Source organism: Papaver somniferum, chromosome 7 (genome assembly GCF_003573695.1).
Source record: "Papaver somniferum cultivar HN1 chromosome 7, ASM357369v1, whole genome shotgun sequence".
In the NCBI taxonomy this organism is placed as follows: Eukaryota; Viridiplantae; Streptophyta; class Magnoliopsida; order Ranunculales; family Papaveraceae; genus Papaver; species Papaver somniferum.
In genome coordinates this window covers 54470898-54486872 of record NC_039364.1, presented here as the reverse complement: position 1 = coordinate 54486872, position 15975 = coordinate 54470898, and the positions used below count along the sequence as shown (strand labels likewise).

The following is a 15975-nucleotide window of genomic DNA, read 5'->3' as shown; positions in this document are numbered from 1 at the left end:
GGACTTACAACACACACATGTAGTTTTGCAAACAAACTTGGTAGGGATCGAAAGCTACATCAATAAGCAGGCACCAGCGATAGCTTGAGAAAGTGAAGATATTTTGCTAGATTTCATGGAATGTCTTAAAACCATCCCACAATGGGACTGTCATTTTGTTCCCAAAATCTGTAATAAACTGCTGATAAGTTAGCTAAATAGCACAGGAAAGTTGGAGTCATTAGGGTATGGTTTGATAAACCCCTTAGTATTATTGAGAGTCTTTTATTAGCAGAAAATGTACCTGTTTCAAGTTAATAAATTATCACATCTTTGGCATCAAAAAAAAAAGTATGGGTCAGTATTCATCCGTATTGATTGATGTAAATAATTAATACTTGGGGATACAAATAAATAAAGATCTTGGACCAGTGTCAACAAATACGGAAATGTATCGGCCAAGATTTCATTCCACACCTCTTATCTCTCCTTCCCTCTCTCTAGAACCAAGCGATTTCCAGTGAGGGTAAATCTAATTCCTGCATGTGTTTATTGATCAGATCTGCTCCTCTTGGAGTAGATCTGGGCATTTACTTTTAGTGTTTATACTTTATTTACAGTTTTTCATTGATTAGAAGATTAGGGCTAGATTTTAGTTAAGTTTTAGTTGTTTCCGACGATAATTGCTTCTTGTTGTCTGGCAGTTCGGCTCTAGCTTCATAGAATTTCTTCCAGTTTGGCTGCGTCTTCATAGCGTTTCTTCTGGTCACCTGTCTCTGAAGTTCTCCGGTCAAAAATCAGGCATAACACTATTGTTTCAAAAGAGTATCTCTTTGCAAAGAACACTCTATCAAATGGTTAGATTATGTCTAGAACATGATATCTCTGTCTCTCCTCCTCCTCTGTCTCTCACTCCTTCTTCTCCAACAAAACCATCAAGAACAACCATTCTCTGCTCAGATTTAGTCCAAAAATGGACTAGATCTGAGGAGATTTCTTCATTATTCCTTGTTTTCTAGGTTAGCTAGTAGTTTGGTGTAGTTTTTATTATGTTTCCTACTCATCTACGCCGTTATGGTGGTTTTATCTACTCTTTTGAGGCTTATCTTCGCTTTAATGGTGATTCTTGGTTGTTGGGTTGGGTTTTAAGATCAACAGTGATGCTCTCCAACGACGAAATCTTCATCTTGGTTGTCTCTGGCGACGGAATCTTCATCATCAACTTATCCGGCGACGAAATCTCCATAGGTGGTCTTTTTGACGACGGAAGCTTAGTTACAAGAGCAAATCACTCCTAATTTGGGAGCACATATTTCTATAGAAGAAAAACAAACTAAATGGTTGGAAGTTAATTCCGAGAAAAACCATCCTTCTTCCGATTTAATTGGATCTTATTCATACTTGTATTTGTCTTACTCCGGTAATCCTTCACTTTCTCTCGTCGGATTTCTCGGTATTGTACTTTTACAGTATGTTCTTGTTATTTTGTATTCTCTTATTTTCGATCTTAAACTCATTGTAAAAAAAAAAAAAAAACTATGTCTAGAAGACTATCCATCTCCGATTTAATCGGCTCTTGCATACTTGTAATTTGTCAAAGTCCGATTTCTTCTCTTTTCCTTGTCGAAATACTCAGCCATGTACAGTAGAACCCCCTATAATTTAACCCGCGATAAATTAATAATCACGATAAATTAATAAATTTTGTCGGTCCCGAGTCGGGCCCAGCGTGCTAAATTAATAATTCGCTAAATTTATAAAATAATAACTTTCTTTAGCTTTATATAGGTCACTTCGAATATAAATTAATAACTCTCCAATTTTTATAAATTTAGTTTTACATTTATGTTAATTTGGTAAAGAATGATTCAATTGTGACTTGTTTTTTCTTAAAATTGATGTCACATTGAATTTCATCTTGGATTTTTCTTAACATTAAAAGAGTTTTTAGTGTTGACGTCGTTTCCCGATGCAATAAAAACTTATTCCATATCTTTGCAGCTTTGATAGCTTCTTTACGGGAAGGTGGGCTCTGTAACTAATATTTCATCTTCGACTTCCACATCATCACTTTCATCTTTTCCCATGATACTCTCAATTATTTCTTCGTCAGTCAACAAATCTGAAATAATATCCTTTTGAGGGCAGTTTAAAAGAAATACAACATCCATTCCACTGTGATAATTCAATTCATTAATTAAATTTTGCAATTCTTTAGTTCCTTTATTACTTAACGCTTCACTTGAATTCTTTGATACAATGTCATCCATTGAACGAATCTTACAATGACGAAAATAATTTGCAATTGAATTAAACAATATTTTGATACTAATTAATATATAATTTAATAATTATTAATTTATACGATTATTTAATATCTTGATAAATTGATAAATTTCGTCGGTCCCAACGCTATTATTTTATAGGGGTTATACAATACTTTTTTTATGGTATGTTCTTCATGTTCTTCGATGGGTTCTTGATGTACTTAATCTCATTCTAATCGTGGTTTGCTATTAATGATATGGAAGTTTATTATCAGAAAAAAAAAATCATCCCATGACTTCATATACGGATATGTAACTTATCAAAGGTTATAAAACTGGTGCAGTAATATTTAAACTATTTTCATTTAAATACTGAAAATGAATTGACGAGGACAATTCAATTGCAAAAACATTACATTGTGACAAATATCATTATCAAAAGAAGGAAAACTGTGAAGAAACACAACAGCTTTACAATGATGGACCGCGCTTCGGCGTAAATTATAACCGTATGGAAGAACAAAACGGTGACTGTCCTTGAAAACTCAAAAACAAGGGTCATTATTCGGAGTAGTGCAAGATCCAGTGCTGTATACTAGAGCAGTTGACTGAAAATTGAAGCTGCATTACAACTGCTTAACCAGAATGGAAGAATTCTGGCTTCTACTTTCTACAACCCCATCTGAGAAAGACTGGAGAAAGATTAAAAAGACTAACAAATAGCGTCTAAGTTTTATGCACCTAAAGTTTCTGGATTGCTATTTTGGCTTTTGATCCTAGCCATTTGAGAAATCAGCAGCTCATGAACCGTACTCTTTAACTGCAAAGGTGGAAAAAACAAAAAGGAATTAATTCATCCTTCATTACAAAAGAAACGATAAAATCCAACGGGACCATGTTATTGATAGGTTCGTTAAAGAAATTTGTTGTTGGTTTTTACTTTTCGGATTACCAGTTGAAGATAAATTCATCATAATTAAAAACTGAAACTAAATGTATCGACAAATAAAAAGGATGGGGATATATATTGTTATAACCTCAGACAGTCCTTTCTCACTCATCACTGACACATGGATAGCCCCTGGAGGTCCCATTTTTCTGTACTGTTCCATCTCAATATGTTCCGGATTGCTACTATCTTCTGTAATGTAAAAGACAGGTGAATCTTTCAACAGATCACATTTAGAGACAACATCAATCCAAAGATGATCACTAAACTTCTCCCGTACTTCTTTGTATGTAACGAACTGCACAGTTGGTAAGCGAAAGCAAGTAAGTTGTGATACGAAAACTATGCAAAAGTTACAGTTACAAACTTCCGGAACTATAATCATGACATTTTCGATCATAAATGATATTTGAAGGTGCCAAGAGAACCCTGAAGCTGCCCGAGGAAACTAAGAGGAGAATATCAGAACCCTGAAACCTGGCAACTGAAGCATGTTTCAAAAATAGCAAACAAAAAGAGAAAAGTATGGTACCTGGTCGGAAGGAGATGATCCACACTCTCCTGATAGATCATGAACATATAGCACCGCTGTAGGAAGATGCTGGAGGACTGCTAGAGTTAACTTCTCCAGATTATTTCTGTCCTCTTTATGATGAATAAGTATAAATTAGAGCACTTTTGATGTTAAAAGAATATAACAAACTTTCTGCAACTTTACCAATGACGTTATATATGTTAATTGCTTACCATCTGGTCTTCGAAGAAGCCCAGGAGTGTCTGTAACGTGCAGTCAATTTCCATCGCCTTTCAGATGTAATGGAGTATTAAAAACAACATAGAAGAGCAAACTTTACAAAGTTACAGCTTCGACAGTCGGGGTTCAACCAGCTCGATCTGTCTAGCCAAAAGCCAACACAATGAGCTTTAATCAACTATTCTTGAGTTGCTCCGAGCATTACCAGCCTTGACTCGACTCTAGTTGTGAGTCAAAGAAATTTAATTAAAATAAAAAATTAAGCAAGTGGTACATCATTGGATCATCCTAGTTTTTTTTTTCAATGAAAGTTCACGACATTAGTAGAAAGATACCACCATGGCTTCCTTAAGATCATATGGAGCTATCTATTATTGAAGTTGCACATTTGCTTTTTGAACTCTTAAAAATGATTGCTAACCTGAAAATGTTGGTAGTTTAAATGAATGTGACCCATCAGAATTCCTCTGGTTGTGAACGGGTAGTTGCATATCTGCACAACAATAAAAAGGGTGACAATAAATATGTAAGAAATAAAACGTGCTCTTCTTTTAGGGGCAAAATGTGTGAAGATTAATTAAAACATACATGGAAACAGAAAAAACAAACCAATAAATAACAATGAGATTGGATTTTAGGATTTTTAGAACTCATGTGATGCTTATGGTTTGCGCATACCTCAGGCTTTCCTGATGACAGTATACGAACCAGTGATGATTTCCCCACATTTGGCGCCCCCACAAGACAGAGTGTCGGTGACTCCAAATCAACCACAGGCATTGCACATAATGTCTACAACCAGAGAAAAGAATAATTGCTAACACATGCGGCTCAAAGATTTGTGATAAATCAATAATCATCACGAGAGTCAAGCCAATAAGAAACAAGAAATCCAAAGGCCACTTCTTATAGGTTATTTCATGATAGAAAGTAGCCATATTACCTTGGCAATGTTTAGCAAATCATCTACAGCTTTTCCTTCCGATTTAAAAATGTCTTCCAATCTCTTGATACCCTATAGATAAAACCATGCAGGTTGCAGTCTATGTTAGACAAGAGAAATGACAACAGCAGATTCATGGCATATGTTCTTGATATGTAAATAAAGCACTAACCTCAGCAAGTCGCTCTTCTGCTTCACGCTTAGACACAGACTGGAAATGATTGGAAAAACAGTTTTCAGATACATTTTCAATTTCATTTTTTCCTTCTCAAGGACTTGAGAGCGCCCTCAAGATAATCGGTCTGTTGTGAAACCAGATCAACTAACTTCGATAAATTGAGTTCTCTTCATGAGTAATCTAAGCATTTAATTTTCATGTTTAACATACATCTGATAATGAACAAACACCATAGGTAAACCACCTAGACATGTGAGACACCCTTACACTAACAGAGGCAAAATAAAGAGCAGAATTAATCTCCGCATCAAAAAATAAGAATTCAGTTTGACCGACTACATTATGTTCAACTTTCAGTTGACAACGTCAACAATTAACACCAGAGTTTTCTTTTATTCTAGACAATACTATCAATTTGATAATTTATGCTTCGGAAGAATTCTAACCTTAGCGCAGAGAGAGGCATGCTCTTTTCCAACAGAATTCACCTTCTTTTTTAGAGCATTTAACCTTCCTAATACCTGTCAGAAAGCATATTCAGATCCACAAGAATTCATGACCCCAGTCACTTCAAGATTAAACGGATAAAATTAAAGAAAAGATAAGCAAAATAATGTGCAATGTCATCAAAACGTACCTCTTCATAGTTTCCATCACCCAGAGTCAGCTCAGTAAGAGACCGTTCGTAAGGATGCAGATATTTTCTGTTTGGAAACTTGTCTAAGTAATCTCTCAATGGAACACCCAATTCCTAAAAAAACAGAGAAGGGGAAAGGTAAGATCCAAGAACATGATAAGTTATGTTCAGCTAATTTAATGGATTTCTGAACAGGAAAGAACCCACTTTCATAAGAGCATCAAGCTGTCGTGCACCTTTATTTCTCTCTCTCTTTGCAGCATTGACAATGCCTATGACACATAAAGATAATAGATATCACATCTGTCACAACTTCCCATCACCAAGTTCTAAGCTATTTATCTATATACCAACAACCGATTGTATCAAAATTGTAATAAGAATTGTCCAGCAATCATTTTTTACCCTTTGTTGGAGATATCCTCTTTGACTTCTTAATAGCTGAATAAAGAATGTCAACTGATGGCATCACCATAGGTAGCTTCTGGAATGCACCAACTGTCTCCAGTTTTACATTATTCTTGTCCTAGAAAATGGAAAATTATAAGTAATCAAACACTCAAATTTGATCCAGTCCAGATTAGTTGGGGTCCAAATTCATTAGAACTCCCAAGTCACGCGTAATTTGCAGTCCCTAAGTATCAACATCAACTCAATTAGATTCATATTCAGGAATATAAACTACCTCTGCAGGACTTTCTTGTTTGTTCTCGGCAACAGGAACATAGCTACCATTCACAATTTCATATGTTTGTGTCTGCATTTTCCTACAAAAGCACACAGTTGCACGAATTTCTGTTGCAGACAACAAGGATGAACCTGCACAAATGTGTTCCCGTCAACGAAGAAGGATATATATTAAGGTCTTGCAACCCGATAAACATCAAATTTTCATTTTCCATTGCCTTATTGAAATAAAAAAATCTGACAACTTTTTTTTTTTTTTTGAAGATAAGAAAGAACCTTTTGGAAGCTTAGAATTTGCTAAGAGTATCCTGGTTGAAGGTATTTTCCATAGTTGCGAGAGATTAGAGGTTGCCCAACTCATCCTTGAGGAATTCTGTCTTTCTCGTTTTTACTCTGTCAAAATCTAGGGTTTCTAAACTTCAAAACCCTTTCTAACAGCTGAGAATAGTGAAAGTGATTTCAGTTACCATGGTCGTTATCTCGATACATAAAGAAGATAATGGGGTTTCACAGAGTGTAGGCGCCTGTTGGGAAAAAGAACAAGTGAAGAATCACTAAAGAGAAGCCAATCTTCGTTTTCTATTCAAAAAGGGTCGAGGTTTGCTCCGCCATTCCCAATTATTCTTACACTTAATTTACACCAACCTTAGAAACTAGCTAAACAGATGCAATCAAAAGCGAGAAAGCAAAACTAATGTTTACATTTACAGTCACAAAAGCTTAAGCTTAAGGGGTTCAGATGTAAATGAAAAACGAGCCAATGTTGAGCAAATGCTGTCTGTGATTGACCCTAGTTAATTTGAAAAACACTTGATTTCCAAGTATAGCAATAGCTTTTGGTTGTAACATTTTATCAAACATATAGAAAGCATTATTCTGTGATGTGATGTGATGTGATGTGATGTGATGTGATGAGGAAGCTGAAGTTGAACGTGTCTTTGGAGAGTAAACAGTAGTGAAGCAAACCTTATGATATGATATGATATGATGATATAAACTTATTGTATGACGCTGCGATTTGTTGCCGCAGATTCTTTAGAATAGATTGGGCAAATAAAGAAAAGCAAAAAAGATACAAAATGAAATGACAATACCTTTGGGCAATTCCTATGACACTGGTTAAATGAAAAATTTTGTTGAGCCCCGTGGATGGCCAAATAGGTTTTTCCATTATGGTAAAGCATTGGGCGGTTACTCATGTTGGAAAAAATGAATTTTTAATGTTTTGATTTTATGGTCTTGGTGGGAATGGAACTTAGAACCTTTGGGTCTTTAAGAGCTCTTACTCATTTTCATCTGATTGAATGAAATCACTTTTGTTATAAGGAGGAGGCTTTTGGATCAAGGGAGTGGAAGAATCAGAGTTCACTCACTGATTCATAGATGAGTTAGATAGTAACTCGCTTTTGACCAAAATACCCTGTAACTTGACTCGACTCAGCAACCAAAACATAAACATTAACCAACAGCAACCAAAATACTCTTTAAAAATCCAATTATAATCAGAACTCCTTTCACCTTGTGGAATTATCAAGGTTTGGCAAACTTTATCATTGAAATCCAAACGTTCGTCAAGGCCAAATTCTTTGACCCTCCGACGAACTCTGTGACATTTTGTCCTGTCATCTTCAAATGAACTCCTCCTGGGTAACTTCCTTCTTAGTCATGAACGTCAAAAAATGCTCTCAGTTCCGCCTGCAATTGTTCATATAGACAGTGTGTCAGAAGATGAGCTAAAATATCTTCCCAATTTCACCATGGGAAAATACTATTGCGGAGTCTTTTACTTACTCTGATGGCATCAAATGAGCGGGTCTTGAGACCACATGGAGCTTTGATGGTGTTTCCGTTCATGGGGTCACTCACCCATGTGACAATAAGCCATGTTTGACGTACATCTCTAATCAAATGTGGGAGCTTCACTCGTTCGAAACAGAGGTAGTGGAATGAAGCATTCACGTCCAGATTTCATACTGTAAATACTTTACTTCTCTACAAGTAAAGTGGCGGTGAAACTAACAGTTCACTTCCATCTCAGTGACAGTGCAACACGACCTTTCACTTCCACTCAATTGATTGTGAAATACAATATTTAACTGTCATTGTTTTCTTTCGGTTTTGATTGTCTAGTCTTACTAATTTTACACTTAACATGAATGTTAAGCTATAGTTCCATTTGCAACTCTCTCGCTTAATTAATAAACTCATCCTATGACCCTGTACCCAATTGCATTTTCATGCTAGCACCACCAACATTCATGAGTCTGAATTCTGAAGTATATGAAGTGAATAGAGTAGTCTAAGAAGCAACTTCTAAGATGGAAGTGAAACTTTTGTTTAATTAATAGTCTAGCTCATTATATTTCTCAACTAATTTATATTGTGCGGTATTAAGACGTTCACCGGTACCAAAAAGGCAGTGAAATGTTCTATTTCACCTATATTCAAGTAGTAGTGAAATATTTCGTTCCATGATAACCTACATGGTAGAGAAATTTGGTATTCCCATTCCATATCACAAACGTGAATATTTTGTTTCTCTTTTTCTGGTACGACCGAACCAAGGTTTTGTACACTGGGTTTTTTTTTTTTTTGAAAAGATACGCGGAAGCCGAGAGAATCATGATTTTGTTTCTTAAGTGCCTAGAATCTTTTGCTTGCAGCAAACTCCGTCACATTTAAAAACAAAGATTCACGAAATGTTTAATTTGGTTTCCTTGGCTTTGAAAATTGTTTCCTAACTTCATATAGTCTAGATAATCATCCATTATTATCGTCAACCCTTTTTGAGATATAGTTTCAGTGATGAAGTGTAATCAATCCCGATGGTTTTAAGTAGATGAATCATACATGAAATTGGGGTTTTAGGGTTTATGAGTATCCTTCACAGTTGATAGGAAGAAGAAGTAAAGAAGGAATTTGTCTTTTGTTTTGAACGGGTCTTGTGCGAGGTTAGTTTTGTCCAACTCATTGAAAAGTGTTGAAAAAGTTGTGTTAGGTGAGTGGAGTACGAGTTTTCCTCTCCCTTGATCCAAAAGCCTCCTCCCTATAACAAAAGTGAATGAAATAGAACATTTATAGCCTGTTTGGATACAGAAGGAGAAGTAACTTCTGCTTCTGGACTTCTCAGAAGTACTTCTGAGAAGCAAATAAGTTGATAAGTTGCGTTTGGAAACTACACAATGTAGTGAACATATTTTTGTTCTTCCTTAACAGCAAGATATTTTGGTTGTTTTACAAAGTTGTTCGTCGAAATTAAAAGAAAATGTTTATTTGATCCATCAAAACATTATCAGTGAGGAACGAATCAATGGTTATACAAATCATAGCATCAGTGAGGAACGAATCAATGGTTATAAAAATCATACATTAAGAAGAAGATGAGAACATAAGAACTGTGAAGCACAAAGATTACATCTTTGATGAGAAAATAAGAATTAAGAAGTATGGGCACAAAAATTGCATCTTCAACGTGAACAAAAGAAATGAATCACGGCAAGAAGCTTCGTACTGGTAAGTAGGAATTTCATTGTTACGGTGTACATGTACTAATAAAATAAGAATTTGACCAGATTTGTGATGAAACTAAAAATCAGCTCCATCAAAATCTGTGATGTGTCAGGCATGACAATGGGTTGAATTATCCCAACTCATAATCACTAATTGCTTAGGGGCTTAGATTTAGATCCTTAAATTTGTCGGTAAATATATTTGGTCCATTTCTTCAGTTAATTTGACGAACAGATTGATAGAGAAAAAATCTAATATAGTACCATCACAATCAAAGAAATTGAATATTTTCTCCCTTAAATTCGTGATGAGATTGATGCGGTTTCATCACCTCTAACAACACCATACAGAGAGAGACAGTTATAGGTCATGAAATGGGGAATACGAAAAGAAGATGAAGCAGATTTTTTCTCTTAATTGTACAGGGATCGAGGAGAAGCAAAGAAGCTACTTCTGAGAGAAGCAAGAAGTCCAGATTTTTTGCTTCGTTTAGAAGCTGCTTCTTTGCTTCTAGAAGTTGGTTAAAAATAAGGCAGTCATCCTAACTTTCGATTTATTGACTTTCAGAAGTTAAAAAGTTATTTTTATTTGTCTATCCAAACAGGCTATTAGTCCCACATTGGGTATAACTAAAGAGGATATCCACTGTATAGTTATTCCTTTATGGATAGTTAGTAAAACAATGTGGGTGAAACGGGTGGGTCGAAATATTTTTGGTTCCATTAAGGCTTGAGCTTAAGGCTCGTGCTACCGGCGTGGACAGATCAACCAAGACTTATCTTTTTTTTTGTCATAATTCTTTTGAATTAATTCCTAAAACATTTTGAAAATCAAATCAAATTTTGTCTTAATATGGGGGGCGTCTGACCAGGCGCAATATATTTTGCTTACCAAAACTCTTATGCATGCAGTAATGACCGGCTTAATTAATTTAAATATTTTTTTCGTTTTAAACTTTATTTTGATTTGAAAATTAAATTAAATTGGTTGTTTTATTTTCGTTTTAATTTAATTAGCTTTATGAAGGGAATTAATTGAGAATCAATTGTCATTACTGCGCCTCTCTCATTTCTGCCTATAAAAGAGACTCGACCTTTTCATTCTAACTTGTGTCCAGAAGAGCTACTATCCTCTTCTTTTCGTCTCTCTCTCTCTGTGTGGTTTTTTACATTCTTTGTACCATTGTTGTTGAGTTCGTAAGAGTGGACAAGTACTGTAGTGCTAACAGTGCTTGCATTGGGAAGTTTTATCCTGGATACGACTTGACCACAAGGTATAAGCATCACTCATTCTTGAGGCGTACCGGTCAACTATCGTGTTAAGGACGACGTGTTGAACACGTGACTCTGTCCTATGTTTGCTATCAATTGAGTGTTTATTTACCTTCCAGAAATTTATTTCTAACATCTTCACATCTTCTTTTATTGTTTTATTGTTGCAGTCGCAACAGATCATCAAGCGCAGAACTTGAGACATACGTTGGCATTGGCAGAAAACCGACGGCGTTGGAAGCACAAGCGCTGGCGTTCAAAGCATAAATACGGCGCTCGAACATAGAACGCTGGTGTTTGTAGCAAAAACGCCAACGGGTAGTTTTTTTAAAATTGAAAATTCACTTTTAACCTCTATAAATTGCTATCATCTTCAAACAATTCACTCGCACAAAAATTCACTTCTCTTGAATTTTATCTTCTAAAATCTATTTCAATTTTTTAGTTTATTGTTGGTGAAATGGCTGAAAAGGCGATCAAACTTTTTTGCGATGCAAAACTTGAAGCTGTTGTTTCTACGACATGAGGGAGTTTTAAAAAGATTTAAAATTATAAGAGGGAAATGCAAGTTTTTGAAGTTGCTCCAAGAATACGTTCCGCATAAATGCAAAGAAGAGCTCCAGTTTTGAAAGTTAACAACAAAAAATTCAGAAACAAAGGCGAAACTGTCAAAGAGCGCGTTGGATGGAAGATACGTCAAATGAAGATAAACAGGAGGCCAAAACTTGTACTTGATTTTTATTGAAGTTGTTTAGTATTTTTTATTATTTTCTAAGTTTATATCTTGTAAAAGAATTGGCAGTAATATCAATGAATGAAAATATTTAGATTTTAAAATAGATTTCCACTCCAGATTAAGCGAAATTTATTACAATTTGAACTTGCAAATAATATTAAACTACATCAAATCTAGCGACATTCTCTCTATAGAGTTCATAGCATTCAAAATGCTTAAACTCTCTTCCGCTTTCTTCAGTAAACTTGGTCTGAGCGATGGTTTTTTGTATAACAAATAAACAACAAGTTCAGATATTTATGATCCAGTTGAGTCCACGAGGACAGAGGTAAGATACTCACCAGTTCTCCGTTGGATAATCCAGAATTGCTATGGTGAACCATCCACAAAACTTCTGTATAATGTTTGACTTCCTTAGTGATGAACGCAATTCTTAGTTCTAGGCTCTTACTGTTTCTTATGGTTTTGTTCTGCTATGCTACAAAATGTCCCAATACTCTTTCCTAGAAATAATCATTGTTCATTGGTCTGATCATACGATGTAACCAAGATCGAACAAGAGTAACATCTTCTTCCATTGTAAAGACCGAGAGAGGCATTCGAGTGCAGGACAGATGTGCTTGAGATGGACCATCTTTTAGAATTCTAAAACACGCTTCGTAACGAAAAGGTTTACCATGAGCTTCCTCCCAATTATGAAGAGATGTTTGGATCACTTCTTCTTCAGTTACACCGATGAACTTTTCTCGATCAATTTCCATTACCAGAGCAAGAAATGGCTGGAGTGCAAGCCTAATAGATTGAAAACGATCACACAATCGACGAGCATCTCGGTTTCTTGGGTTTCCCGTCAGTGAGACGAACATTGAAAAAACGTTCTTCCAAAAAGAACCGTCTTGAGAGCACATACCAGTGATTACCCTATGAAAAAAATATGTTTTACATATAGTTATATCCTCTTCTTCAGTAAACTTGGGACCACGATTTCTAACAGACATTTCTGCAGAGTGAGAGAGATTAAAAAGAAGAAGAAGAAGATGTGATTTTTGAGATCAAAAGAATGGAATTTATAGGTCGAGAAAGAAAATCGAGCCGTTGGCGTTTGTAGTAAAACCGCGCGACTTTACTAAAACCGCCCGTTTGAATTACCAACGCCTATTTTTTGTTATAAATACAACACTAGGTTTTATTCTCAACCAAACCAACAAATTTCTTTCTCAACATACACCATGTTTTCTAAATACAAAGCGAAGCAAATATTATGTGTCGAAGCAAAAGAGGTTTGTCCATTATGTTTCATGGATAACCACAGTCTTATACAATGCCCTTGGATGTATTCAAAGTGTCCGCGGGAAGGTTGTTCACGCATCAGAATGGTGATTGAATCACAACCGGAAAAGCTCAGGTATTTGCAATGTCAAGATCCCAACTATCCAGTGGAACTACATATGCTAGATGATGCTATGAAGATTAAAAAAGAAGAAGAAGAAGAAGAAGAAAAGATTGCAACACTCTGCAAAAACTTCAAACTTAAAGCCAAATTGAAGAATGAGTTATTACACTGCAAGCATTGTGGATATGGAGATCACGAATACAAACATTGTCCACAGAGAATCAGCGGATGCTCAAATCCCGGTTGCAAGACTTTTATGCATTTGCGGACTTCTTATGAAGAAGACACATATGGAAGGCATTTCTGGGAATGTCCTAAGTGTTCTTTGGTGGAGTGGGCTGATTGAAGTTGAAGGACAAATCGATTCACAATGGTATTATGTTATTTAGTTTGCTGTTTATTTTGTGTTATTACGATTATCAAAACCAGACATGTGGATTCTTCACATTTGCACCATCAATATCATAAGTAATTTAAATTTTTCCTGGATTAAACATTGCACCATGAATCTCATAAATAAAAACATACTGCATCGAACATAGAGCTGGCAAACAAGCCAAAACCTGCGGGTTTACCCGGCCCGACCCATAAAAAAACCGCACCCGGCTCGGCTGGTGTCTAAACAAGTCGGGTTAGGGTTGGAGAAATGCCGGCTTGTAGGAAAACGGGTTAGCCCGGACCGGACTGCAAACCCGCGGGTTTAACCCGTTAACACGTCAAAAATCCATAAGTAATAAGTATTATTTAATTTCCACCGTCAGATCATCTAGGATTAATCCTATTCATACGTTTAAGATATAAAATGATAAAAAACCCTAGCAGACGGGTCATTTCTTCTTCCTCTTTCTTTTCTTTCTTCTCCTCAAATGTCTTCTCTTCCCTACTGTGATGCGCCTCCTCACCAGTCACCACCTGCATCTTTCTTCTGTTTTGATTTTTTTTCTTTCTCATCTCTTTATCTCTTCTTGTATGTAAGAAGAAGAATCTATTATAATAGATCTGAGAGAAGAACAATTTTTTAGGGTTACAGTATCTCTAGTATATGATTTTGATAGTTTATTGTGACTCTAGTGAGGTTTGATTATCCTCTGAAACTATTATTCGTTGATTCTAGTTGCAATTCACATACTTAAAGAAAGATGATTTTTTTTTTATTTTTTTTAGTTTGATTAAGGGTTTTCTATGATGCGAGTACTAGATTCAGTTTGATTCAAATTTTTGGTTAACTGATTTATTGAATTTTGTTTTTGGTTGATTTAGAATGAGTATTGAAGATAAGACTAAGGAATTTTGTTTCAGGAAACATAAAGTTCTTTTTGCATTTTTCTAAATCATATCCACTATCATTACTTGATTAATTTACTGTTGGGATTATTGGGTGTTGGTGATGCAGTGTTCTTGGTGTCACGGGTTATGGAATTGAAGGTGTTGCAGGTTATGGAATTGAAGTGTTGGAGATTGTCATTGGTTGATCTGCATGAGTCTGAGTTTGAGCAGAGAACACAACTGTGTAAAGAGTTCTTGCTGCGGTTGAAGTAATGATGGGTTAGCTGAAAATGGAGTAATTAAACGTGTGTTAGGTGTTACAGGGAAGGATTCGAAAGGATTTGTGTTTGATCCTTGTAATAATTGTGTTTGATCCTTGTAATTTGTTAAAAATTAACTTAATTAAGTTCTTGCTGCGGTTGAAGTAATGATGGGTTGAGCTGAAAATGGAGTAGTTAGGTGTTATAGGGAAGGATTCGAAAGGATTTGTGTTTGATCCTTGTAATAATTGTGTTTAATCCTTGTAATTCGTCAAAAAATAACTTAATTAAATTATAATTTTATTTTTAATTAAACAAGCCGGGCTAATCCGTGAACCCGCAAGCTTTACCCGGGACGGGCGCGGGTTGGAGAAATGACCACCCGTGAAGAATTTCAACCCGCAAGCTTTGGACAGTATTAACCCGTAACCCGCGGGTTGGTAACAAGCCAGCCCCGACCCGCCCGTTTGCAGCTCTAATCGAACAACCACATCATACATGAGAATAAAAGAAATGCATTAGATTAAAACAACTACTACATAGGCATCAATTCTCGGCGGGTGGTAGAATTCCTAGGGCGATGTAGGATCGTATTTGTTGAGCACCCTAAGAATGTTGAAACAAGCATAGAAGTCGAAAGGATGACCGTCGCGAGATACTGGCCACATCACTAGAGTTTTGGGTTTCATTTCATGTTCGGCTTCACCGTTGAGCTTATTTTTGTGATTCTCCATTAGTAAAGTGATGAACTCCAATACATGCCTACTAATTGAACTAAAATGATGCGACAATAAGTGAGAATCACGCCCATGAATGTTCCCTGTTTCAGCGGTGAACATTATATAAACTTTCTGTCAGAAAGTCAACGTCGATTCGGCTACATTACTTAAGACAGCATCTTGTGTGTGAAAAACAAAGGCTATACAAATAGCTAAATCCTCTTGTTGAGTGAATCTAACACCACAAACTCTGGGAGGCATTTTTGTAGATGATTTGAGAGTGAAGAATGTGTGAATGGAGAATTGAAATGAGGAGTATTTATAGAACTCAAAAATTATAGTCGTTAGATCACTAGAGTTTTCAGTCGTCCAGATTCAGCCGTAGGCGCTTTTATGTAAAACTCGGTGCTTTTAGGAAAGACGTTG

General features: G+C 35.8%; 1 protein-coding gene and 1 long non-coding RNA gene across 2 annotated transcripts; one reads left to right on the top strand and one right to left on the bottom strand.

Annotated features, from left to right (window-relative positions):
* Positions 1 to 2663: 2663 nt before the first annotated feature.
* On the bottom strand, positions 2664 to 7239 carry LOC113297346 (nucleolar GTP-binding protein 1-like). The gene is made up of 14 exons (XM_026545778.1): positions 6671 to 7239; positions 6393 to 6526; positions 6113 to 6233; positions 5915 to 5979; positions 5708 to 5821; positions 5517 to 5591; positions 5065 to 5103; positions 4893 to 4964; positions 4628 to 4741; positions 4371 to 4442; positions 3943 to 3979; positions 3728 to 3840; positions 3284 to 3493; positions 2664 to 3066 (listed from the first exon to the last, which is right to left on the bottom strand). Exons 1-14 carry the CDS (start codon positions 6753 to 6755, stop codon positions 2980 to 2982), a joined length of 1338 nt encoding a protein of 445 aa, XP_026401563.1. The 5' UTR covers positions 6756 to 7239; the 3' UTR covers positions 2664 to 2979.
* A 2270-nt stretch (positions 7240 to 9509) lies between these two features.
* LOC113297347 lies at positions 9510 to 11680 on the top strand. The gene is made up of 3 exons (XR_003333455.1): positions 9510 to 9907; positions 11346 to 11493; positions 11621 to 11680. It is a non-coding gene; the product is annotated as an uncharacterized LOC113297347 (long non-coding RNA).
* Positions 11681 to 15975: the final 4295 nt, after the last annotated feature.

Bases quoted from the DNA above. Each gene is read 5' to 3' on its own strand.
- LOC113297346 (XM_026545778.1), bottom strand. From the start codon at position 6,755: ATGAGTTGGGCAACCTCTAATCTCTCGCAACTATGGAAAATACCTTCA. The intron at 5,592-5,707 runs GTACGTTTTGAT...GCTTTCTGACAG, and splicing joins GTGATGGAAACTATGAAGAG to GTATTAGGAAGGTTAAATGC. The intron at 3,494-3,727 runs GTACCATACTTT...CCAACTGTGCAG, and splicing joins GATCATCTCCTTCCGACCAG to TTCGTTACATACAAAGAAGT.